The sequence below is a fragment of the Giraffa tippelskirchi genome, chromosome 10, assembly GCF_054371585.1.
Source record: "Giraffa tippelskirchi isolate mGirTip1 chromosome 10, T2T-mGirTip1v1.2.pri, whole genome shotgun sequence".
NCBI classification, from domain to species: Eukaryota; Metazoa; Chordata; class Mammalia; order Artiodactyla; family Giraffidae; genus Giraffa; species Giraffa tippelskirchi.
This window is the reverse complement of record NC_137284.1, coordinates 83,702,242-83,728,057: the sequence shown is the minus strand read 5'-3', so window position 1 is coordinate 83,728,057 and position 25,816 is coordinate 83,702,242. Positions and strand designations below refer to the sequence as shown.

Genomic DNA, 25,816 nt, shown 5'->3' with positions numbered 1-25,816 from the left:
GTTATTAGAGCTATTAGCCGTAAGTTCAATTTTAATTAATCAAAAGGATAGCTGTGGTGGCTCAGTAGTAAAGAATCCACCTGCGGTATAGGAGATATGGATTGATCCCTGGGTCAGGAAGATCCTCTGGACAAGGAAATGGCAACCCACTCCAGTGTTCTTGCCTGGGAAATTTCATAGACAGAGGAGTCTAGCAGGCTACAGTCCATGGGTTGGCAAAAGAGTTGGACACAACTGAGTGACTAAACAGCAACAACATATACTAAATAAGGTGTCTTTAAAAAGAAACACAAATAAAACAAGTTTATATATCAATCAGTTGACAAAAATGCTGTAACTAGAGACTCTCAGGAACCTGATGCTGTATCTCCTCTTTGTTTTTCAGCTGCTCAGTCGTGTCCGATTCTTTGTGACCCTGTGGACTGCAGTGTGCATCTCCCCTAGGAGCAATGACTACTAATTAATTCAGTGTTCAAAGACCATAACTGCTAAAGATATCAAGACTTACTGTGTATATATGGGTGTGTATGTGTGTGTGTAAAAAAGAGAGACAATATATACAACTGTTTTTGTCATGCTTAATATTTCCATTATCATTTTGCATTTTTCTTTTAACAAATTCTCTGTGTAAACTGCATGTGATAAAAAGGCAATCTACTTATCACACGACAATGCCCACAATATGAAACCAGCTGCTATTTTTTAAATTGCTTTTATTGATAGTACATTTGCTTAAGATGATGATTGTAATAATGATTATAGAATTCATTTGTGGGATAAGTGTCATTTATGTTCCAGTTCATATGATGAAATTCTTTTCATGCTTGGTAAATACTGGCCTCTTTATCTGAATAGTGAATAGTCTATGATAATCAAATAGATGTACCAGAATTTTAAATCATTCTTCACTTCAAAATACTCTGAATTTACAACATACTGATTAGGAAAAAAAAAACTGATGCAATGTTTTTCCTATTTATAATTCACTTGCAATTGTCTGCAATACATAAATGTTGGCTATATGTTTCACTAAAAATACCTTGAATATCTGAAGTTCTTCTAGAATTACTTCTTCCATTGATTCTGTTTCTTGGTTGTAAATCGTGATTACTTTCAGCACAATTCCATTATCTACAAGAAAACAAAAGAAGAGATAATCCAGAAGCTTTGTCACAATCTGGTTTTCAAACAATTAAAAACCATGGAGAGATTATTGTAAATTTAAATAAGATTTGAAATCTAAATATATAAAAAATTTAATCATTGCCAGTTAAAACAATATGGCTATTTATATATTCATATTTTAAATTATCAAAAAAATCAATTTTGTGTACCTGGTCAAAGAATAACACCAAATAATATATAATTATTTTTCAACAATTTGATTCAAAAACTCAATTAAAGTTTCAGCAGTCAAGATGTCTTCTGGAATTAATGAAATAGAAGACAGAAAGAAAATTATTCTAGCTTTTTCTGTGAAATATGATGAAAGAATATTTTTCACCTTAAGCTACCTCCTGTTAAGAAACTATACCTTTAATCTTAGGAAATCCTCCAAGCAACACACAATGGAAATCTTGAAATATTGATATATAAATAGAATATATTTATATCTATATATATACATTTTTCCTTACAATTTTACATTTTTCCTTCCAATTTTAAGGAGATATAACTGACATACAACACTGCATAATTTTAAGGTATACAGCATAATTATTAGACATACATACATCATGGGCTTCTCTTGTGGCTCAGCTGGTAAAGAATCTGCCTGCAATGCGGGAGACCTGGGTTCAATCCTTGGGTTGGGAAGATCCCCTGGAGAAGGGAAAGGCTACCTACTCCAGTATTCTGGCCTAGAGAATTCCATGGACTATATAGTCCATGGGGTTGCAAAGAGTCAGCGCGACTGAGCACACACATCATGAAATAATATCACGATAAGTTTAGTGAACATTAATCATACAAAATAGTTTTTTTTTTTCCCTTGTGATGAGAACTCTTAGGGTTTACTCTCTTAAAACGCTTCATTATAACATACAGCACTGTTAACTATATTAGTCATGGTGTATGTTATATCCTTAGTACTTATTTATCTCATAATTGGAAAGATGTATCTTTGACAACCTTCATCCAGTTCTCCCACCGCTCACCTCCAGTAACCACAAGTCTTGTTATATACACTTTCAATAAAAATTTCAAGTATACACTATAGAGAGAATAGTGTAATGAGTCCTCTTGTACTAATCATTTAGTTTATATCATTATAAATAATTTTATAAATTTATACCTACATTTTAAAATCCTACCTTGTTTTCATTATTCCTGATATTCTGAACTTGTTCTTTCCAATGAAAATTTAATAAAACACTAATTTGACTGTAAGAACAATTTAGTATAGTGCTAGAAATAACTAGGGGGAAAAAGCACTTTGGAGGTTCTGATCCTGGAGTTTCTATGGTGCTTATGCAATTTCTTTAAAAAATATGAAATCGTGTGATTGGCTTAATATAATGTAATTAAAATAAAACTAATAAAAGTTATGAAAAGGAACAAAATTATCATATCAAGCACACACTCTAAATATCCCACAATTATTATATCAAGTAAAAAAGCAAAGAGGAGCTCAAATTATCAGTTTGCAACTAGTGATTTTTCAATAAGGACTACTATATATAGTACTAAAGCATGTGTCTGGTAAATTTGGGGAAAAATAACTATTTTGTGGGATTTTTCAAAGTTGTAGTCATCACACATTCATCAAATATGTTCTTTAGTGCTGAAAAGCTGTGGTTCAATATAATGATATCTTTAAAGCTCAACATAGGTTACATGAGAGCCTAAGTATATACCTTATATATTTCTGGAATTCTCTCAAATAGCTTTGGTCAATCTAACAAAAGAGTATTTCTGAAAACATTCTTGGATTTATATACATGACTTCTACTTTCCAAGGCAGTTAAAAATAACATGATTTTTTCTGTGATTAATTTTATCAAATATTACTCTTGCTTATGGAATTCTTTCTTTTTTTTTAACTTTGTTGGATACCACTATAAGTGAATTCATGGCCAGGTAATTTTAACTTAGTTAAAGAAATGTGATGCTTTGTTAATCTTGAACCCACAGCGCAGAACATATTGCCTAGTCATTTCAGTCATGTCCGACTCTTTGTGACCCCATGGACTGTAGTGCGTCAGGCTCCTCTGTCCATGGGATTCTCCAGGCAAGAATACTGGAGTGGCTTGCCATTTCCTTCTCCAGCAGAACATATTACTAACCTCTGAAATGAATAAAATATAGCCTGCAAGAGACATCAATATTTGGAAATCAGACAATTACCTCCTTACTTGTACCTTTGTTTTTTCAAAAAGCATAAGTGGGAAAGTTCAAGCACCAATATTAATACTATATACTAATTCCTGATCTGGGCATATGTAACGTCTCTTTAGAATATGTCAATGATTAAAATTATATATAGTAGAACGCTTACTCTTCTAAATAGGATCTGATATAGCAATTACTATGATGCATATAAAAAAAGAAATGATCATTTTAGTGATTCTTTAAATGACTATATAATTTCAAAGTACTTGACAGAATTTGACACATATTACCCTGCACGCTAAACAATTCCAAGTTCTCCTCCATAAGCTAGATCTAATGAATGGCACTAATTGAAATTACAGATCTATTTTACATTTTGACTTTTAGCATATTTATTATGCTTTATTTTAATAATGCAGGATATTATAGCTTTAGTCTAAAATTTTATCTCCATTATGTATAACATCGGGCTTCCCTTGTGGCTCAGCTCGTAAAGAATCTGCCTGCATTGCAGGAAACCTGGGTTTGATCCTTGGGTTGGGAAGAGCCCCTGAAGAAGGGAAAGGCTACCCACTCCAGTGTATTCTGGCCTGGCGAATCCCATGGACTGTACAGTCCATGGGTCGCAAAGAGTCAGACTCGGCTGAGCGACTTTCACTTTCTTTCACTTTAATGTCTAATATTTAGCTTGTTTCATTTCACATGGCTGATTTCTGATGGGGCCTGATAAGCACAGTTGAGATTATAGATTTAGGTGAAATTACGTAAACTTTACCTAAAGACTGAAAAATCTTGAGCCCTTATTGAGAAGCCGAGGGAAGCAGTGGCCCTGAGGGATTAACAGATGAGAACCATCCTTGCTATGGCACCCTACTTCTGCTCTGAGTTCTTTTCTGGAACCAACATTGTTCATTAACATCAATTATTCATTCCTTAATGTATTTATTTTGTTCAAATGTATTAAATATTGACCATATATCAGGAATTACAGGAGAAGGCAATGGCACCCCACTCCAGTACCACAGTCCAGGGGGTCGCTAAGAGTCGGACACGACTGAGCGACTTCACTTTCACTTTTCCCTTTCATGCACTGGAGAAGGAAATGGCAACCCACTCCAGTATTCTTGCCTGGAGAATCCCAGGGACGTCGGAGCCCGGTGGCTGCCGTCTATGGGGTCGCACAGAGTCGGACACGACTGAAGCGACTTAGCAGCAGCAGCAGCAGCAGCAGGAATTACAGGCTGTAACTGCCCCAAATTCTTCTCTTCCATTGCAGTGGACAGGCAGTATGTAAGAAAGTCAAATGGGTCAACAGAGATTTTGTTGACAGGCAGGAATTTTTAATGTAATGTTATTTATTTTAAGGTTCAATTTAAATGTCTGAGTACTTTCTAATTTCATTACCTGTCCCAATGAACAAGACATCATATTGGCCATCCTCAGCTTCTACTCGATCCACTGCTATTTGTTTCAGGTTATACTTTCCATCTGTTTTCACTAGTATTGGTTTTCTATGGGCAGGTTTTATGGGCTGGTACATAAGTGGATGACTTCTAGCAAATCGGATGGCATCATCGGGATAGTCTTTGGTAGTTTCATACCTCCCTCCATTCACTTTGCTGGCACACTGAAATACAAATGGATGAGAGAATATTTTTTCCATGAAATCTAAAGAGTAAATTTATAATCAATTATAAGGAGAATTATAAAAACTGAGTGTGTGCAATTAATCAACTATGTATTTAGCAATATTTAGTAACCATATGTTCTTTATTACAGAAATAAAATTTTGAATTAAAAACTGCATAGTGAGGCTGAATTATTTAAAAAAATGTGGCACTAGAAATAGACAATAATGAAATCCTGAAAAATAATAAAGTATATATAGTTTGGAGATGGTGCAAATATAATATTAAAATATTTTAATTATTTTCCTGCTTCTAAAATTTATTTTCCATTTTGCAAATTAAATTTTAAAGTAAACAATGTATTGTTCATAGCAAAACAAAGTGACTTGTTATTGTGCTAAATCTTCTCCCCAAATTAAGAATTACAACCACACAACAGCTTTCCCATTACTGACGCTGATTTGTGACAGTTTCAATTGTCTCACTCACTATAGAATTTTAGTGCTATAACAGACACCTCTTTAAATTCCATCATTGTTAATTAAGGGGGAAAAAAAAACCTTCTCTGTTCTAATGTAATTTGTATGAATTTATATTATGTTTGTATGAATCTGACACAATAATTTGAAAAAAACAGAAATACTTGCTATAACATGTCTCAATTCTTAAAATCATTGCCTCTAAAAATAAATGTTCAGCAGTACCTAAGCTACTTCTTGGAATACCTACAACTATGTTGATTCATGCTTGTTATTTAGTGCTCCCTCATTTCACATATTTTCTTCTAGAACCAGCAGCAATTGTAACGGTGACCTTGATAAAAATTTTCCACTTTAGAGTATAAACACAGTAGTTTATTAATTGTTCTGCAAAGAGGGCATTTTAAATGGTTTGTTTTAAAAATTGGGGCCATATTTCTTAATTTGGCATGAATATTTCACATGAGTGTACTTTCATGATATATAATTGGAAACATTCTAGACCATCCTGGAAGCAGTTCAGTAACCAGTCACTTCCTCTAAATCTCCTTTAATACCATGTGGTTTCAAGAAGCATTTCCAGCAAAGCCACAGGAGTAGGTTTTCTCCATTTAAATTGTAATTTCAATCAATAGAGTGAAATAAAATATACCTTATGCCTTATTGGAAGTAATAATTTTAACCTAGTCAGAGAGAGTGATTGAAATGGTAAAGCCTTACATTTGTTAAGGTTTGTTTCCACTTTGAATTGTGGCTCTGCAGAAATGATTTCTACTGGCTTGCAAGTACTTGTGGAATCAGCATAGTGACGGGTTTTCACCAGCTGCTCATAATGGTGTAGACTGACTTGCATGACAAGCTTGTTCTCCATGAACAGCAGATACAATGATGCTACCTTTCCCCAACCGAATTGTGTACAGGACACATAATACAAAATCCTCCTCATCATTACTATCATCATGTGTGCAATTAAAAGCAGAGTTTGAATGACAAGTTAGGGAGAATCTTGGTAACACCAGTTAAGAGGCAAATGGTGGAACTTCCTCCTGGCAAATGGGTTGCTCAGTATTCTGAAGAGCCAGAGAAAAAGCTTCCTCTCAATATGCTTAAGTGAGAAGCTGGGATAATGTCAGGTCTAGGGAACTGAGAACCTGACTCAATTATCAGAATATATAATAACAATATAGTAACATTCTCTTGCTTGGAAACCACTTGTGGCACTAATTCTTCTAAGGAGGCTGAGAGGAATATGATGCTCATTTTATTGATGTTTCTGTATTCACCAGTACCTTTAAAAATAAAAATTTAGTTAGAGTCACACAGATAGCCAAAATATCAACAATAATATATATTTTATAACGCTCAGATGTATCCATTTTAGATTACATTCTTTTCATTAAATAACAAGCATACATCTAGATGTAAGAAGCAATATTTCTTTGCCATGCAAGTAACCAAGCAGAATTTTAGTTGTAGAATTTCTTAACTGTCTCATGCAAATTTAATAAAGCATCTGAACAATGAACACAATATTACCAAAAAAGCCTTTCAAAAATAATAATACTTTGTTAAATGCCTAAACTTACAGATCCAGGTCTTGGATAAGGTACTCTTCCTTCATAGAGAGACCAGTGGTATTCAGGTCCTTCCTTATGTGCATATGGTCCATTAAAGGCTGCCCGGATGCTAGACATGTGATAAACACATATAGCATGGCCTCTAAATATATTACTGGGGGAAAAAAAGGTAATTACTGTTCGGGAATAGACTAGGAGGTCATCTAGTCAAACCCTATAGACAACCCTGATAAGGAGGAAGTCTTTTAGGTGAAAGAGTTGCAATCTCTTAGGTATAAGGCATCTAGAGATATTATCTACTACAATATTCCAAGCATTCAAACTCCAAACTTACTGTTTTTTGCCTATTTATTAGAGCAAATTAAAAATGACCTTGTTAGAATCACAAAAGCAGTCATGTCATTTCAATTTTTTTTCCAGTTGAATCTTAAAATTTTAATTGAACTATAATTGATTTACAATGCTGTGTTAGTTTCAGGTGAACTATACACACACACACACACACACACACGTAAATATATCCTTTTGTGTTTTACATGTCTTATTAAGGAAGATTTCGTCTTAATATTTTTAAAGATTCATTTCCAAGTTGAGGAAGGTTTTATCCCCTTGCATCTCTTTCAGGTATACTGAGTTTTTCTTCTTGCCATGCTGTTAATATTGTTGTAAATTTTATTCAAATTGTTTATTTTTCTTAGTGTATATGATTTGAAGAATAATTTAAAGTTTAAAGAGAATTAGGGGCTTTGTTCCATTCTTGAGCTTGGCCGTCACACAAACAATGATTGGCTTACTGTATATTACTCCTTCCGGGGCACTGAAAACAGTGCTACAGTGGCAAGATGACTGGGCTGCACCAGATTAATTTTGAGAAAAAGAGTTAAATTATGCAAAACTCAGATTCCTTACCTGAAGAACTAGAAGAAGTTGAAATTATTTTCTTGATAAAAATTTCTACTTATCTTGGATAAAGACAGCATTTGAGCTTTCTTTATAAAATAAAGCTATAGCAACTTTTATTGTGAGTATTTAAAATAAGATTCTGTGAAAGAACATTTTAAAATTATTTATTTTAAAGATTAGGCCACATTTCTTAATTTGGCATAATCTGAATGAAGTCTAACACTTCTCTAGCCTCCTAATTGTAAGAATTAAAAATAATTAGATTGTGAAAGTGCTCTGCAAAATGCAAAGTTTTTTAAAAGTATAACATTTCCTACATTATGAGACACCTGTAGAACAGCAGTTATGTTACTGTCTAAGGACATCAGTTCGCACATTTTATAACACATCTTGAAGCAATTGAAAATGCCTGCAACAGTGAGAAAACCAGAGATAGTCTTCCAACAAACGTGGCAGTAAACCTTTGATCACTATGCTACGATTCAACCTTTATGTCAGGTAACACCTGGGAAGCCTTTCCTCAAAATTAAGCATAAATTGAACAGCCAAAATTGAAATTATGGAAGAAAATAATGCTCTGTTTTTGAAATCTCAGACAGATCAATTATGCTATTATTTATGAAAATAGCTTATAAGCTGATCATTCTAACTCATTAAAAAATCTATACTATTCTATAGCTTACATTTATCATATAATGCCATGGAATTATCATGCAATGTACAAATTCTTCACTGGCATAAGAGAGAAGATGAAGTGTAAAAAAAAAATGTTAGGGATTTTCCATGGACTGTGATACCTATCAATCTACATTAACTACTTCTTCTTGCATCAAGGAATAATTGACAGCAAAATTGTCTCCATGTTTTTGTGCTAAAGAAAAGGCCCCCTTAGGACAGCAGGATGCTTATCCAAAGAGTTTTATTATTTTTTTCAAAGTGAGAATAAGAAATTACCTGCTGAAAAACTAAACAAAAACTTAATGCAACACCAAGGTGGGGGAGAGACTGAGATTGGCATATATACACTATCTATATACAGAATAGAGATGAAAACAGACTTGTACAGCACAGCAAACTCTACACAGTGCTCTGTGGTGATCTAAATGGGAAAGAAATTTAAAAAACAGGAGATCTATGTATACATATAACTATTTCAATTTGCTGTACAGTTGTTATAGTTTAGTTGCTAAGTTGTGTCCAACTCTTTTGTGACCCCAGGCTCCATTGTCTATGGGATTTTCCAGACAAGAATACTGGAGTGGGTTGCCACTTCCTTCTCCAAGGGATCTTCCCAATTCAGGGATAGAACCCACGTCACCTGCATTGGCAGGTGGACATTTTTTAACCACTGAGCCACCTGGGAAACCCTTGCTAGACAGTAGAAACCAACAAAGTATTGTAAAGCAATTATACACTGATAAAAATTAATTAAAAAAATTTTATGGAGAGATCCTAAGCAAACAAAGTATATATGACAACATAAAAGTTTAAGGCCAATGTAATGCAAACAAGGAACTGAGTAATATTTTTCTATCCCCATCGAGAGAATTGAAGTATATTCTTTATTTCTCATTTTAACCATCTCATCTCCACTCTGATTTATTTGGAAACACATTCAGGGGATTATATATATAAACTTTCAACTCAAACTGATTCTAATAACATATATTCATTCATGTATCAGACACATGAAATGATCTTTGATTCATTTTTCCAGCACTCTTCAATGTATACATAACACAAAAACATAAAAGTATCAGATCATAAGTCCTAAACTTGAGTAGTTTATTTAAATTTAAAGCATGGAGGGCAAATCAGAAACGTGTGTTCTCTAAGAATCCACAGGGGCAGGACAACCAGAGCAGAGGAAGTGAGCTAAGTGCTCTGTGATGAAGGAATCAAGGAGTGTTTCATGAAATGTTAATTGACAAGTACTGGAAGAGAAAGTAGATAAAACAAATCCTAGTGACGGGCAAACCAGACATTGGGATTCTGACAGGTTATTATCTTGTCAAAAGCAGAGTTTGAGGGAACTTAGAGGAAAAACTTCCAATCTTAAGTGGGGAATAGTGGATAGAAAGACTTGAAAGCCTGACCCAGACAACTGTATATGATAACTGAAAGAATGATCCTAGACTTTATAGCATGAAACTAGTACCTTAAAACAAGCAAACAAACAAACAAACAAAAACTGTATAGAAAAAAAATATCATTCTGTTGTAGATCAGGGGGCAAAGAGCTTAGGATACTGAGCAGAAGGGGATGCTAGTACTTCAAACAAAAAGAAATAAGGATTTGGATTGAGATTGTGGTTTTAAAAAAGTACAACTGCAAATACAGAAGAATGAAAGGAAATTGGTGACTTATAAAATATAGAAAGTGAGAACAACAGATTGGTCAGTAGTATTTTCAATTACATCCACAGTGACGGGATGAGGCATCTCTTGTTTCATGATACTTTGACTAACCATATAAATTTCTTACCTGGTGGTGTTGAAGAGTCCAAATATCACTGGGTTCTTATGATCTCTGGTATGCAGCAAAAACACATCCTCTGAAACATTAAAGATCATTGCATTAACTTAATATGTTTAGCCCTCAAGGCATGTAAAAAAAATACAGTGACATAAAGTAGTTTAGAACACATGATATATTTTAAGATATAAATTTCCATATACAGTTAAGCAGCCATGACCAAATCACAACATAGTGAGATGGATGAACTGTTGAGGATGACTTTGAGCTGGGCCTGAAGGAAGGAACCAGACGTGCTGACTCTAAACTAAAAAGAGGGGTCTTTTTGCTTTTGCAGCTCCTTTGCCCCACCTTGTGGACCCGGCTGAGATGAGAATAAAAACTTGCACCAAATCGTATCAATAATTGCATCAACTATTAAAGGCTTAACATTCCAATTAAATAACAAAGATTATCGAAAAAAAAAAACAAAAAACTTGCTCTAAGTTAGAAGTCAGTGACTGTGGAAAGCAAGTTTTCTATGCATGTTAAAAACAGGGAGGGTTACACAAAGAAGCATATATATCCAAGAGGAAGATTTAACTCTCCTAATAATAGTTACCTAATTCATCAAAATATGTATCAATCCCATTCATGCCTGGTACTGAGCAAACCAGTCTAGCTTTCAGGAGAGTGCTCCACTTATTCACCAGGATTCTCTGTCCTCCCATATCATTCTGTGGAAAACAAAACGCAGGTAAATGGGGACCCAGAGGACTTTTACCAACAATGGATTTTGTATTATTAAACATGAAGAAGGCAAGAGTTACACCTTTTTTACTTAAGTAGAAATTTTGGAATACTCCTCAAATAATATTAAGGATGCAATTCCTCATAAAACTTTTCTTTTTTTTTAGGTTTACACATGCTGCCTTGTCAGTGTGCTTTCACAATGGCCCATTAAATACAGTTTCCAGGTATGAAACAATGTTAGTTGAGTTCAGTTCAGTTCAGTTCAGTCGCTCAGTCGTGTCCGACTATCTGCGACCCCATGAATCGCAGCACGCCAGGCCTCTCTGTCCATCACCAACTCCCAGAGTCTACCCAAACCCATGTTCATCGAGTCGGTGATACCATCCAACCATCTCATCCTCTGTCGTCCCCTTCTCCTCCCGCCCCCAATCCTACCCAGCATTAGGGTCTATTCCAATGAGTCAACCCCTCGCATGAGGTGGCCAAAGTATTGGAGCTTCAGCTTCAACATCAGACCTTCCAATGAACACCCAGGATTGATCTCTTTTAGGATGGATTGATTGGATCTCCTTGCAGTCCAAGAAACTCTCAAGAGTCTTCTCCGACACCACAGTTCAAAAGCATCAATTCTGCGGCACTCAGCTTTCTTCACCGTCCAACTCTCACATCCATACATGACCACTGGAAAAAGCATAGTCTTGACTAGACGGACTTTTGTTGGCAAAGTAATGTCTCTGCTTTTAAACATGCTATCTAGGTTGGCCATAACCTTCCTTCCAAGGAGTAAGTGTCTTTTAATTTCATGGCTGCAGTCACCATCAGCAGTGATTCTGGAGCCCAAAAAAGTAAAGTCTGACACTGTTTCCACTGTTTCCCCATCTATTTCCCATGGAGTGATGGGACCAGATGCCATGATCTTAGTTTTCTGAACGTTGAGCTTTAAGCCAACTTTTTCACTCTCCTCCTTCACCTTCATCAAGAGGCTCTTTAGTTCTTCTTCACTTTCTGCCATAAGGGTGGTGTCATCCGCATATCTGAGGTTATTGATATTTCTCCCGGCAATCTTGATTCCAGCTTGTGTTTCTTCCAGCCCAGCTTTTCTCATGATGTACTCTGCATATAAGTTAAATAAGCAGGGTGACAATATACAGCCTTGACGTACTCCTTTTCCTATTTGGAACCAGTCTGTTGTTCCATGTCCAGTTCTAACTGTTGCTTCCTGACCTGCATACAGGTTTCTCAAGAGACAGGTCAGATGGTCTGGTATTCCCATCTCTTTCAGAATTTTCCACAGTTTATTGTGATCCACACAGTCAAAGGCTTTGGCATAGTCAATAAAGCAGAAAAGGATGTTTTTCTGGAATTCTCTTGCTTTTTCGATGATCCAGCGGATATTGGCAATTTGATCTCTGGTTCCTCTGCCTTTTCTAAAACCAGCTTGAACATCTGGAAGTTCACGGTTCACGTATTGCTGAAGCCTGGCTTGGAGAATTTTGAGCATTACTTTACTAGCATGTGAGATGAGCGCAATTGTGAGGTAGTTTGAGCATTCTTTGGCATTGCCTTTCTTTGGGATTGGAACGAAGACTGACCTCTTCCAGTCCTGTGGCCACTGCTGAGTTTTCCAAATTTGCTGGCATATCGAGTGCAGCACTTTCACAGCATCACCTTTGAGGATTTGAAATAGCTCAACTGGAATTCCATCACCTCCACTAGCTTTGTTCGTAGTGATGCTTTCTAAGGTCCACTTGACTTCACATTCCAGGATGTCTGGCTCTAGGTGAGTGATCACACCATCGTGATTATCTGTGTCGTGAAGATCTTTTTTGTACAGTTCTTCTGTGTATTCTTGCCACCTCTTCTTAATATCTTCTGCTTCTGTTAGGTCCATACCATTTCTGTCCTTTATCGAGCCTATCTTTGCATGAAATGTTCCCTTGGTATCTCTAATTTTCTTGAAGAGGTCTCTAGTCTTTCCCAATCTGTTGTTTTCCTCTATTTGTTTGCACTGATCGCTGAGGAAGGCTTTCTTATCTCTCCTTGCTATTCTTTGGAACTCTGCATTCAGATGAGAATATCTTTCCTTTTCTCCTTTGCTTTTCGCTTCTCTTCTCTTCCCAGCTATCTGTAAGGCCTCCTCAGACAGCCATTTTGCTTTTTTGCATTTCTTTTCCATGGGGATTTTCTTGATCCCTGTCTCCTGTACAATGTCACGAACCTCTGTCCATAGATCATCAGGCATTCTGTCTATCAGGTCTAGTCCCTTAAATCTATTTGTCACTTCCACTGTATACTCATAAGGGATTTGATCTAGGTCATACCTGAATGGTCTAGTGGTTTTCCCTACTTTCTTCAATTTAAGTCTGAATTTGGCAATAAGCAGTTCATGATCTGAGCCACAGTCTGCTCCCGGTCTTGTTTTTGCTGACTGTATAGAGCTTCTCCATCTTTGGCTGCAAAGAATATAATCAATCTGATTTCGGTGTTGACCATCTGGTGATGTCCACGTGTAGAGTCTTCTCTTGTGTTGTTGGAATAGGGTGTTTGCTATTACCAGTGCGTTCTCATGGCAAAACTCTATTAGCCTTTGCCCTGCTTCATTCTGTACTCCAAGGCCAAACTTGCCTGTTACGCCAGGTGTTTCCTACTTTTGCATTCCAGTCCCCTATAATGAAAAAGACATCTTTTTTGGGTGTTAGTTCTAGAAGGTCTTGTAGGTCTTCATAGAATCATTCAACTTTAGCTTCTTCGGCGTTACTAGTCGGGGCATAGACTTGGATTACCGTGATATTGAATGGTTTGCCTTGGAAGCGAACAGAGATCATTCTGTCGTTTTTGAGATTGCATCCAAGTACTGCATTTCGGACTCTTTTGTTGACCATGATGGCTACTCCATTTCTTCTAAGGGATTCTTGCCCACAGTAGTAGATATAATGGTCATCTGAGTTAAATTCACCCATTCCAGTCCATCTTAGTTCGCTGATTGCTAGAATGTCAACGTTCACTCTTGCCATCTCCTGTTTGACCACTTCCAGTTTGCCTCGATTCATGGACCTAACATTCCAGGTTCCTATGCAATATTGCTCTTTACAGCATCGGACTTTGTGTCTATCACCAGTCACATCCACAGTTGGGTATCGTTTTTGCTTTGGCTCCATCCCATCATTCTTTCTGGAGTTATTTCTCCACTGATCTCCATTAGCATATTGGGCACCTACTGACCTGGGGAGTTCATCTTTCAGTGTCCTATTCTTTTGCCTTTTCATACTGTTCATGGGGTTCTCAAGGCAAGAGTACTGAAGTGGTTTGCCATGCCCTTCTCCAGTGGACCACATTCTGTCAGACCTCTCCACCATGACCCATCCGTCTTGGGTGGCCCCACATGGCATGGCTTAGTTTCACTGAGATAGACAAGGCCGTGGTCCGTGTGATCAGATTAGCTAGTTTTCTGTAGTTTTAGTTTTAGTGTGTCTGCCCTCTGATGCCCTCTCGCAACACTTACCGTCTTACTTGGGTTTCTCTTACCTTGGGCCTTGGGTAATTCCTCTTGCTGCCGCCACCGCTGCCGCCGGCCCCAGCCCCCGGCCTGGCCTAGGCCCTCTCGACTGCCGCCCCCGGCCCTCGGCCCCCAGCCCCCGGCCCGCCCTAGCCCCTGTCGGCCGCCGCCCCCAGCCTCCGGCCCCGGGCCCGGCCTAGGCCCTGTCGTTAGTTGAGTTAGTTAGTTGAGTAGGTGCCCCCAAATATAGTAACTTTTATGATACAGTAACTGTTATTATTATTTGATTGATAAATAATCTGCTTATCTCAGAAATATAGACACATCTCTTTTTCTTCTTTTAGGGAAAAAGGCTTGAGATATCAACACACATGCATACATACATATAACAAGCACATATATTTGCACACATATACAAAATACATACATGTGTATATGTATGGCTGTGGGTACATCCATATATGTACATATGAACATCTTAAATTTATTCTTGAGTATCTTTTTAAATATCAAAATAACTTCACATTTATAATACTATTAGTATTCTCTCAATATATAAGGCTACTTCAGTTGGTTTTGAATATTCACCAAATCATCTGTCTGAACTCCAACAAACTATAGATGTTTTTTCATACAGAATCAACCATCTGAATTGTTGAAACATAGTTATGCAAATTATTTAGAATGTGGATTAGAGAAACTAGAAAGATTTTGGTGAAATTAACTTTTTAAAATGCAGCTTAAACTTCTGTATGGGAAGAAGTATAGCCTAATTATACACCATTATTTCTTTTTTTTTTTTAATAAATTTATTTATTTTAGTTGGGGGCTAATTACTTTACAATATTGTAGTGGTTTTTGCCATATATTGACATGAATCAGCCATGGGTTTACATGTGTTCCCCATCCTGAACCTCCCTCCCCATCCCATCCCTCTGGGTCATCCCATTGCCCCAGCCCTGAGCATTTGTCTCATGCATTGAACCTGGAATGGTGTTCTGTTTCACATATGATAATAAACATGTTTCAATGCTATTCTCCCAGAACGTCCCACCCTCACCTTCTCCCTCAGAGTCCATAAGACTGTTCTATGCATCTGTGTCTCTTATTCTGTCTCGCATATAGGGTTATTGTTACCATCTTTCAAATTCCATATATATGCATTAGTATACCGTATTGGTGTTTTTCTTTCTGGCTTACTTCACTCTGTATAATGGGCTCCAGTTTCATCCATCTCAATAGAACCGCTTCTTAATAGGGCTTTGAAAATGGGGAAGATAACACAAAATGCGAAGTTCTTTTCAGATTAAACTTTAGTAGATATGAAGTCTAAAGATTAGACACTAAATATCAATTTTAGGGAGCCTAAGAGAATACTATAAAACATTTTAAAGCAGAAACCTATCATAAAATGAGCAAAGGCCTGACATTAAATTGTGAGATAAGCAAGTTTAGTGAGAAAGGAAAACTGTCCTCACCACACAGAGTCTCCCCACTCTGGTGTAAATTGCATGGGCACTGTTTTCTGCCTCCAGAGCCTTCTCCGTGAAAAAGAAATATACTTTGTTGTCATCTCGGTCTTCATTGTCAGGGATCATATAAGAACCCACAAATTTTGGTTCTAGATAAGTAAAAAAATAGAAGAAAATGTAATAGTTATTACAACAAACTTAAAATATTTTCTTGACATTTTGTATTCAATTTTAATATCATGTAGATATCTCCATGTTCTTTGCAAATCAACAGTTTTAAGGAAGTGTTAGAGGATTTAAAATTTAACTGAGTCAGGGAGGAAAATAATCTGATAAACAACATACACTAGAGACTTGAAATGAATTCAAAAAAGAATAGGTTAAGAGCAATATGATGATACTCTCCATAAATTTCCTATCTATCTCTCTATACATATAAATTCAATATAAATATATGGCAAATATTTTAGTAAAGAAGTCTATCGTTACTTTTTTTTTAATTCATAAATTGTCTACTAGTCCAGCTCATGGAAGATCACTTTAATTTTAAGGTGGAAAATTCACTTTAAGTTTTTGTATTTCTAATCGAATGGATCTGAGTGAATGACCTTTGACTGATACAGAATGTCAAATATTTTAATGACAAAATGCTGCCAATAATGACTATGCACTCTAAAGCTTAATAAAAAGGTTGAAAATAATGAAACTAATCACTATAAAAAGATTTCAGCCCTTAGATATACCAATGTACCAAAATATAAACATTACTTCTTACAAAGAATTCTATGTAAATGAATGCCTAGTGATGTTCCTAGAATTTTATTTGTCTCTAAAGTACACTGTGATTCTATTAAACAAGCAAAGAGAAGCAATCAATTCACGCAAAATTCTACCAACTGACAAGAGACAACAACTTATTGGATGATAGGGGTTTTCATTCTGCATATATTTGCTTTGTTCATTAAAACCCTGATTTCTAAGTATTGCTCTGAGAGTAATTTGGTTTTATTATAAAGCCGATCAATTTAGATATAAAATGATATGCATATATCATATAATATTTTACTCTGGGAATATTGCTAAGAAAAAAAAGCAGAAATTTGCAAAACCTATAAATTACATTTGTATTGTTATCATTATCAAAATGGCAAGTTTCCCATCAGCTCTGGACTTGCTTTTCAGCTCTGATTCACAAACTCTTTTCTCCTCGAGCCCACCTTTCAACAGGCGCTCATCATCATGCTCAGTGCGGATCTGAGCCAGTCGCCCCAGACTCCTGAAGATGGCAGCGTCTCTGCCCCAATAGTCACTGTAGAGTCCAGCAAACAATTCACTACCTGCATGAAAACATCAGTTAAAGAGAAGTGAGCATTGAAACATGTGTATTGTCATATGTGAAATACAACACCATTCCATGTTCGATGCATGAGACAAATGCTCAGGACCGGGGCAATGGGATGACCCAGAGGGATGGGATGGGGAGGAGGTGGGTGGGGGGTCCAGGAAGGGGAACACATGTAAACCCATGGCTGATTTATGTCAATGTATGGCAAAAACTATTACAATATTGTAAAGTAATTAGCCCCCAACTAAAATAAATAAATTTATTAAAAAAAAAAAAAAAGAGAGAAGTGAGTGTTTCTGAGTCTGATGACAACATGCTATGCTGTCCCATGCTTAGTCCCTCAGTCGTGTCTGACTCTTTGAGACCCCATGGACTGTAGTCTGCCAGGCTTCTCTGTCCATGGGGATTCTCTAGGTAAGAATACTGGAATGGGTTGCCAATCCCTCCTCCAGAGGACCTTCCCAACCCAGGGATAGAACCCAGATCTCCCGCTTTGCAGGTGGATTCTTTCCCAGCTGAGCTACCAGGGAAGCCCGATGACAACGTATAAAACCACAACTGAAATAAACATATCCAGGTTTACCGTGTATATGGCCTTAGAAAATCAACACTACAGTACAGGGCAGGAATAGTACAGTCAGAAAGCCAGGGTTTGAATCATGACTCTACCACTTAAGAGATGTGTGACCTTGGATAAGTTGCTTAACGTTTTTGCCTCAGTTTCCACATTTACAAATAGGAACAGCACCCAAAATTGTTGTTAAGAGTAAAGCATTTAGAAGAGCAGGGGCATATGCTAAGATCTATATGATCAGTTGATAAATAAGCTGACTTTATGGTATTTTAATAAACTTCTTTCAATTTTTATATCATCAGGGTATTAGTGTTAGTATTATATGTGACACAGTTAATTCAAATACCTCTTGTAGTAAGAAACTGCTTCCACTAACATGACTTTAGTGCAGGAACCACAAAGTCTGACAAAGTAGTATATAATTCAATTCGTTGTCATTTAATTTGTAAGTGTGTGGCTCATTTAGATAGAAACGATAGAAAGAGTTTGTGATTTAATCAGGCAGTCAACAGAATGAATGAAGCTAGCTGTAACACGTGGTGAAGGTCACAGACTTAAATCAATCAGACCAAGCAATACACAAATATATGCAGGATCTCAAGAAATGATTGTATGTCTTTGGGACCAGCCTGAAAAAAAGACATTAAAATAGCTCATGATAAGAGAAAAATAAATTAACAGGGGAAAAAAAAAGAAATAAAACTAGGCTTCCAGAAAGATCAAAACCTCTCAAGCACAGGCATGTGAAGTCCTCTTTCGTCAAACTGACAACAAAAGGTAATGAGTGTGCCCTTCAGCTGAGGCCAGAAGGATTGTCCTGGGCATATGCAGCTCGAATTTTGTCTTAGGCAAAAATCCCTGGCCATGAAGCAAATGATAGCAACAGATCACTGGGGACAATAACCTCCATTTAGGGTGATAAAATTACTTCCTTCATGAGCGTCACGTAACTCTGGTCAGGTTTTAAAATATAGAGATGATAAGTATACTAAACTCAAAATATGAATGCTTTTCTGTTAAATTTGGAATGTGTCCACATGCTATTTAAAGTGCTTTTAAGTTTAAGATAATTCAAATTAATTTTATTTCCAATTTAATAAAGTTAATTGTATACTCATTTTAGAGTTAGAATTATTAAAGTTACAGGTATAAAAATGTGATCAAGTTCTCACAGAATTTAAGAAAAATTGAGTGTCATATTTATAAACTTTACTTGCTATATTTAAAATTGGCTCACTATATTTAAAGTGTTTTCTCTAAATTAAGGCCTTTAAAACTTTAAAATATTTGAACAGAATAAATATATTTCTATGGTTTCAAATTTGAGAAAGTAATCACCTGAGTTGCAAATAGGGCACATTGTAAGGAAGTTTAAAAATAAAGATGAGGGGACTCCCATGGTTGTCCAGGGTTATGACTCTGTGCTTCCAATGTAGGGGGTGCGGGTTTGACCCTTGTTTGGGGAACTAAGATCCCACATGCTGTGGGGCATGGCCAAAAATTTAAAATTTTTTTAAAAGTAAAGATTCTTGCTATTATTATACTAGATTTATAAAAAGAAAACTGATACATAAATTGAATTTTAAAACTTACAAGGAAAATATGTTTTTATAAATGTTACTATAGTAAACTAGTTTTCATTTACAAAAACATGAGTAACACTATAAATGGTTTTGTTTGGTTCACAAAATCCCCTATGGATACTTTAAAATTATATTAGGATACAATCAAATAAAATTCAGTTTTCCCACAAAGGAATTCACTTTTAAACTATATACATATATAATATTATGTTATATCATACTATATTATATTATATTATAGAAAGAGAGAGACAGGAGAGACAGAAGCAAATGTGGTAGAATATTAACAGTTGGTGAGTCAAGGTAAATGGTATAAATTTTTACCCCGCTCTCAATTTTTCATTGTGTTTGAAAATTTTCAAGACAAGAAACTTAAAAATGAGCTGTATTTTTTGAGTTAATCCCATATATTCAATGTATGCTAAGTGAGAAGTGTAATAAGAAAAATAACAAAAGCTAAAAAATAAAGATGCTTTGTATCTGGACTTAAGAAAATTTAATTTGGTAGAAAAGAATTATATCAGAACTCATATGGTAAGCAAGTTCTTTGGAACTAGAAGGGGTGGGAAGAAGAACATAATTTGCATCAAATTCAATCAGTGTTATCTTCACTAGAATTTTCATATCCATATGTGGAAAAAGAGTATTTTGAGATAAAATGCATTCAGTGGTTAGAGATATGAACCATGGGATTCTTGTACTACTTGAACACAGATAAAAGAGAGTCATGCTGAATTCATTAAAAGGCTTTGGGGATCATCAACTCGATAGCATAAATGAATGAGTTGACCCATAAAAGAGCTAACTGACTACTGAACCACCAGAGCAGGGATTTTTCTGAAATTAAAAAAAAATATTGTACTTGGTTACAAAATATAAAGGCCATTTCACATGGATGAACTTAGAGATTTTCATACAAAGTGAAGTAAGTTGGACACAGATAAATATCATATGATACCATTTATATGTGGAACCTAAAAAAAATGATACAAATGAACTTATTTAGCAACAGAAATAGACCCACAGATATAGAAAACAAATTTATAGTTACCAAAGGGGAAAGAGGTGTGGGATAAATTGGGAATTTGGGATTAACAGACACACACTACTATATACAAAATAAATGACAAGGATCTACTGTATAACACAGGGAACTATAATCAGTATCTTGTAATAACTCATAATGGAAAAGAATATGAAAAAGAACACATACATGTATATAAATCAACTATACTTCAATAAAAATAATAATAATAAACTATAAAGGTCATTTTGTAAAACTGTCCTAAACAGAGCTTATTTTTCTAATATGGCCTGGGTGAATGTTTAATGCATAATAGGCACCAAAAAATTTTTTTCTTTAAAATCATAACAGTTATATACTTAAGATTTTAATCTTTAATGTACCTTAATTTCCTAAAATATTTATAGAATTTTTATATGTGAAAATATTATTATGGAAAATAATCTTTATTTTATTTCACATCAATTTTGTTGCAGTTATCCCAATTTGAACACTGTTTCCAAGTTCTATAAATACTCGTTTTAATCAATTCTACAAATTTAACAAATAAGTTTCGCATGCAGCCACTAGATGGAGCCATATGATACCAAATTGTGTGTGTGTGTGTGTGTGTCTATGCATGTGTGTACGCAGGCATACATACAGAGGGCAGGTTATCTACAAAGGAAAAGATGATATATTACCAATTTTACCCAATTTCCCTTTTTGTATTTAGATAAAAGAAAATGGCTTGTGAACAATTCAAATAACACAATATGAACTGTATGATTTAAACTTCAAAGAAGCTAGACAGGTGCTAAAAACTACATGCTATATAAACTGAAACAAATGTGTTTCTGTTAGAAACATTAGATTTTCCTCGGAATGGAAAGATTCTCCTTTCATATTATATTATCACTATGAAGAACAAAATAAATTCATAGTAACAGATAATAATGATTTTTGGTAAAATACTTTCCCAAGAAAATATAAACACTTTAATGAAAAATAATAAATTAGAATAAAGCTTTAGGCACAAATGTTAACTAATAGTAATTAAATGAGCAAAAATACTCGATATGATTATAAATATTGATACTATTTATAGCAAATATACAATTTCTAGCTGAAAACTTGAAAATCATAACCATTTGGTATAGCGAAAATTTATGACTCAATATTCTGCTATTTTATAGAGCATAAAAATAGTACCTGGATAATTCAAACTTTCATGAATTAAAAAGAAAAAATGTTTAACAAATAGTAAAATATGTTTTAGAGCTTCAGTGAGAAGGACAGAACTACTCGAATTTTTAGTTTTCTGTGTCTGTGGAGACATTTAATAAATGTATGAACTTGGCCATACATTTAACTGGCATTTATTTTGATATTCTGAATACAAACAACCAACTTAATTTGTGAGCCATGTATTATTTTTCATTGTTGTAATACTGATTTCTGTGGTAACTGATGCTATGTTAATCTTAGTTGGTCAAGTTTGGTTATAATTAAAAAATAAAACACATCTGCAGGGTATTTTGACAGGTGAATGTAACTAATCATCGTCATGTTCAACAATAGTCTCTGTGTACAGACAGGGTAAGAGTGGAAACAGTTCTGCACTGGAAACCTGGCAACCTAAGCCCCCTGCCCCAAATCTGCGATTTGTGGTCAACTCACTGCCAACTCACAGTGAGTTCAGAATCTCAGAATCTCACTGCCTCAGCAGAGAAACGTACGAATGATTTCCTGAGGTTGTCATGCTTCTCTGTGTGTGAGTGCTAAGTTGCTTCAGTTTTGTAAGACTCTTTGCTACCCTATGGACTTCAGCTGGCTGCCAGGCTTCTCTGTCCATGGGATTCTCCAGGCAAGAATACTGGAGTGGGTTGCTGTGCCCTCCTCCAGGGGATCTTCCTGACCCAGGCATCGAACTCATACCTTCTGCATTGCAGGCAGATTCTTCACCCACTGAACCACTTAGGAAGTCCCCTCTTCTCTCCGCTGCCCTTTCATTTGTTTGTTTTTTGCCTGGAATTCTGTACCTCCCTGCTGCCCGCTTTATCCCTATTTATCTGGCCATGGCCCAGGTAAATGAAGTCTTCCCTGACCAAACTTGTGTTACTTTAGTAGTTCCCAGTACCTCCACAGCCCCCATGCCTATTTCTATCATATTTCTTATGGTACTATGCTTTGTCTCCTTCTGTGTTTGACATTATTTCTCACTAGACTGCAGACTTCTTGATGTTGCTATATTCTTTTGTCACCAATATCTTACACAGTGTCTAGAATACAGAAGATGCTCAATAAGCATTTGTTGAACCAAAGAATGACATAATGAATTAACAAGAGAATATGTCTAAAATTTTTAGTTTATGAAAACCAAGAAATGCAATTTAAAGAAAACTTCAGGATGAAATACTGATTTTTCAAAAATGCTTCAGGGAAAAAATAGCAAAAGAAAGAAAAAACTATTAGCCTTCATATGAATTTCATTGCATTTTTGTTCCTCAAGAAGCTTGTCATTTAACAGTTTTAATTTATGAACACAAAGACTCTGTTTTCTTCTAGTATCTGTCCCTAAAAGTTTCAGCTCCAAACACTGTGTCTACCAATAACTGTTTGTAAGAAAGAAAAGAAGAATATCATTTGAGCTGGAAAAATACAAAAACAAATTCATTGTAAATAATTCTAAGTTAAAATGCATAATTAAAATACTTTTCTACACAACACCTTTTTTACAATACAAACTCTAATTGAAGTTTTAGTGAAACATACTTCATCCCCTTAAAATTTTATCAAACTTATCAAGAGCTTAGTTCAAAGACAGTATTATTAATCAATTTGAGTTTTGACTCACTATGTTGTAAATATAGGTTTTTAATTGTTTAGGGAGAAAAATTCACAGTAGTTTTTCATGCCCTCATTTTGTTATTTCTTGCTCAGGCATTTCTCCTATTTATGTTGTAAATAGATCTGCATAATTTGTGAAACCTATTTGCCTCATGGAAAAGACATGGCTAAAGACAGACTTAACTGTATCATTTTATAATTGAACATTATCATTTTATTAGAAAATCATTCTATTTTAGAGGCACTATTTCACAGCATGACTGTGACATGCATAACCACAAACAAAATGCATTTGGGAGGATGAGGATTGGTAAGAATCTTCTATAGATTCCAACCTCCCAGTTCACACAGTCTGCAGAGAACACTGAAAAGAAATCAGAAAAAGCAGATTCTTTTATTAGTTACTTAGTTGTTGTTTGGACTTATTCTTTGATTTTGCTTTAGCAAACAACATTAGCTATAAATGTTAAGAAAGTTGTTTCCGTGGCATGAAGGAAAAAGAAAAATGTGTTTAGAATCTGTTTATTTGCATTGTCTGGCATCTGTGACAATACTGTGAGTTTCCTTGGTGGCAAACCAATGACACTGATGCCAGCATGGTCAAACCAGATTTCTAAGGGGAAGAATGTCAACAGGGAATTGAACATGACATTATTTTTCTTCTATCATTTTTGATTTTTGGTTTGTTTTGAGGAAACCATAACAAGTAGTTAAATAGCCCTTTAGTAGCTAGTAGTGATGTCCAGAAGCAACAGTCAGCCTGTGGATGCTAGGCATTCAACCAAATGAGAGAGCACAGTAGTCTTGGATAAAAAATTACAGATATTCTTTAGAGACAGGGACAGGAACATGGTAAGGAAGTGGATTTCTACACAGTTGGGCTGAATTCAAGAAATGAATCAGCACATTTGCTTATTATGTTTATAGAGGTTGTAATCATAAAGACTTATATTTTACCTTCATCTCGATGATTTCATTTATTTTCCTAATATTTATGAAGTCCTATTTTGTGCCATAACTATTCATTTATAATTCTACCCTGAATATATAGTTAATCGAATAGAAGCATTTATTTATAGAAAAAAGTTTTAATAATATTAAGAGTTTGAAATAATCACTTAAATTTTCCCTGAATGAATTCTGACTCCCTTTCCTTCAATTGACATTGACCTTTAGTTTACAGAATTTGTAATGAGGGGATATATTCTCAAAGGTCTCATGATAAAAAATAGTGTGGGAAGAAAATCTCAATAGCTATAAACTTGCATAACCTTATTTGCTTAAAAATGTAACATGGGACATAAAAAGTGTGGAAAGAAAATGTCAGAGACTGTGAAATATCTCATTCATGATTATTTGTTGACATAAAATTTGTAAGTATTTAACTTGAAAGTATCCTAAAAAATTCTAACAACAAAGCTAACACTTTCAAAGCAAAGTGTGAAAAGGTACCTGACAAATCAAAGTGGTTCTCCCCCAAACATTAGTACCATGGACATTAGTATACTTTAGGCACTTCAAGTATGGTATGTATTAAATTACACCTAGAATTGGAAATAAAAATCTGAGTCAGAATGAAAAGTTTAAAAAAAAAAAACAAAAACAACTGCAATAGAATTGAGTGGACAAACTATCAAAGAAATTCCAAAGTTACTTAATAAAAAGAATATTGCAATGTTACATCAAATGTAAACTGATGCAAAAAAAAAAGAAGCCAGCTAATAGTTTTACTTCCTGACCAAAATAACATATGACACAAAGAAAATATTTTCTGAATTTTGCTGGCCAGCCAGCAAACCTAATAATTTTTAGTGGCAAGGTAAGCTCTCAGTATCTTTGCTTAAGTTGAAAGGTACAGACAAGTAATACAGCAATTCAATTTACTAAGTAATTCATTGTTTCAACAAACTGTTTTTAAAACCATATTGTAACGCCTTGCCTTCTTCAGATATTTATTTAAGACCCTTTTATATGTTAATATTAGTGATCACAGTAGGGGGATAATGTGGCTAAACATACAGAAATATTGCACCTGTGATATGAATTTATATGCCACCATGATAAATTATGCTAATACAAAGTAGGATTTAAAAAGCAAGCCTAATTAATGTATGATTTCATCTTGATTGGCCTCTGAACATACAGAACATGGCTCAATAAGGAGCTTGTTTTACTCCTTAAATCTTGCTTCACACAGAATCATTTTCAGTTACTAACGTTTCCATTCTAAATTAGACTGTAAATTTAATAAAATGTCCATTAACTTGTCTGTCACCTAGCAAGTAATGTTTATTCCTTATTCGGTTTTTCAGTAAGCTTTTACTCCATGTGATCTTAATTCAACTGAATTTAAGTTAAATAAAATGAAA

General features: G+C 35.1%; 1 protein-coding gene across 1 annotated transcript in view; it reads right to left on the bottom strand.

Moving 5' to 3' along the window:
* The window catches only part of SEMA3E (semaphorin 3E), a 271,541-nt gene that overhangs the window by 28,883 nt on the left and 216,842 nt on the right, over window positions 1-25,816 (bottom strand). Inside the window, exons 6-12 of the mRNA XM_081531726.1 lie at window positions 17,310-17,429; window positions 16,099-16,241; window positions 10,994-11,108; window positions 10,402-10,471; window positions 7,024-7,168; window positions 4,735-4,957; window positions 1,040-1,131 (exon numbers count right to left, since the gene is read on the bottom strand). Coding sequence (XP_081387852.1) covers window positions 1,040-1,131; window positions 4,735-4,957; window positions 7,024-7,168; window positions 10,402-10,471; window positions 10,994-11,108; window positions 16,099-16,241; window positions 17,310-17,429 — 908 coding nt within the window. The remainder of the gene's footprint in view (window positions 1-1,039; window positions 1,132-4,734; window positions 4,958-7,023; window positions 7,169-10,401; window positions 10,472-10,993; window positions 11,109-16,098; window positions 16,242-17,309; window positions 17,430-25,816) is intronic.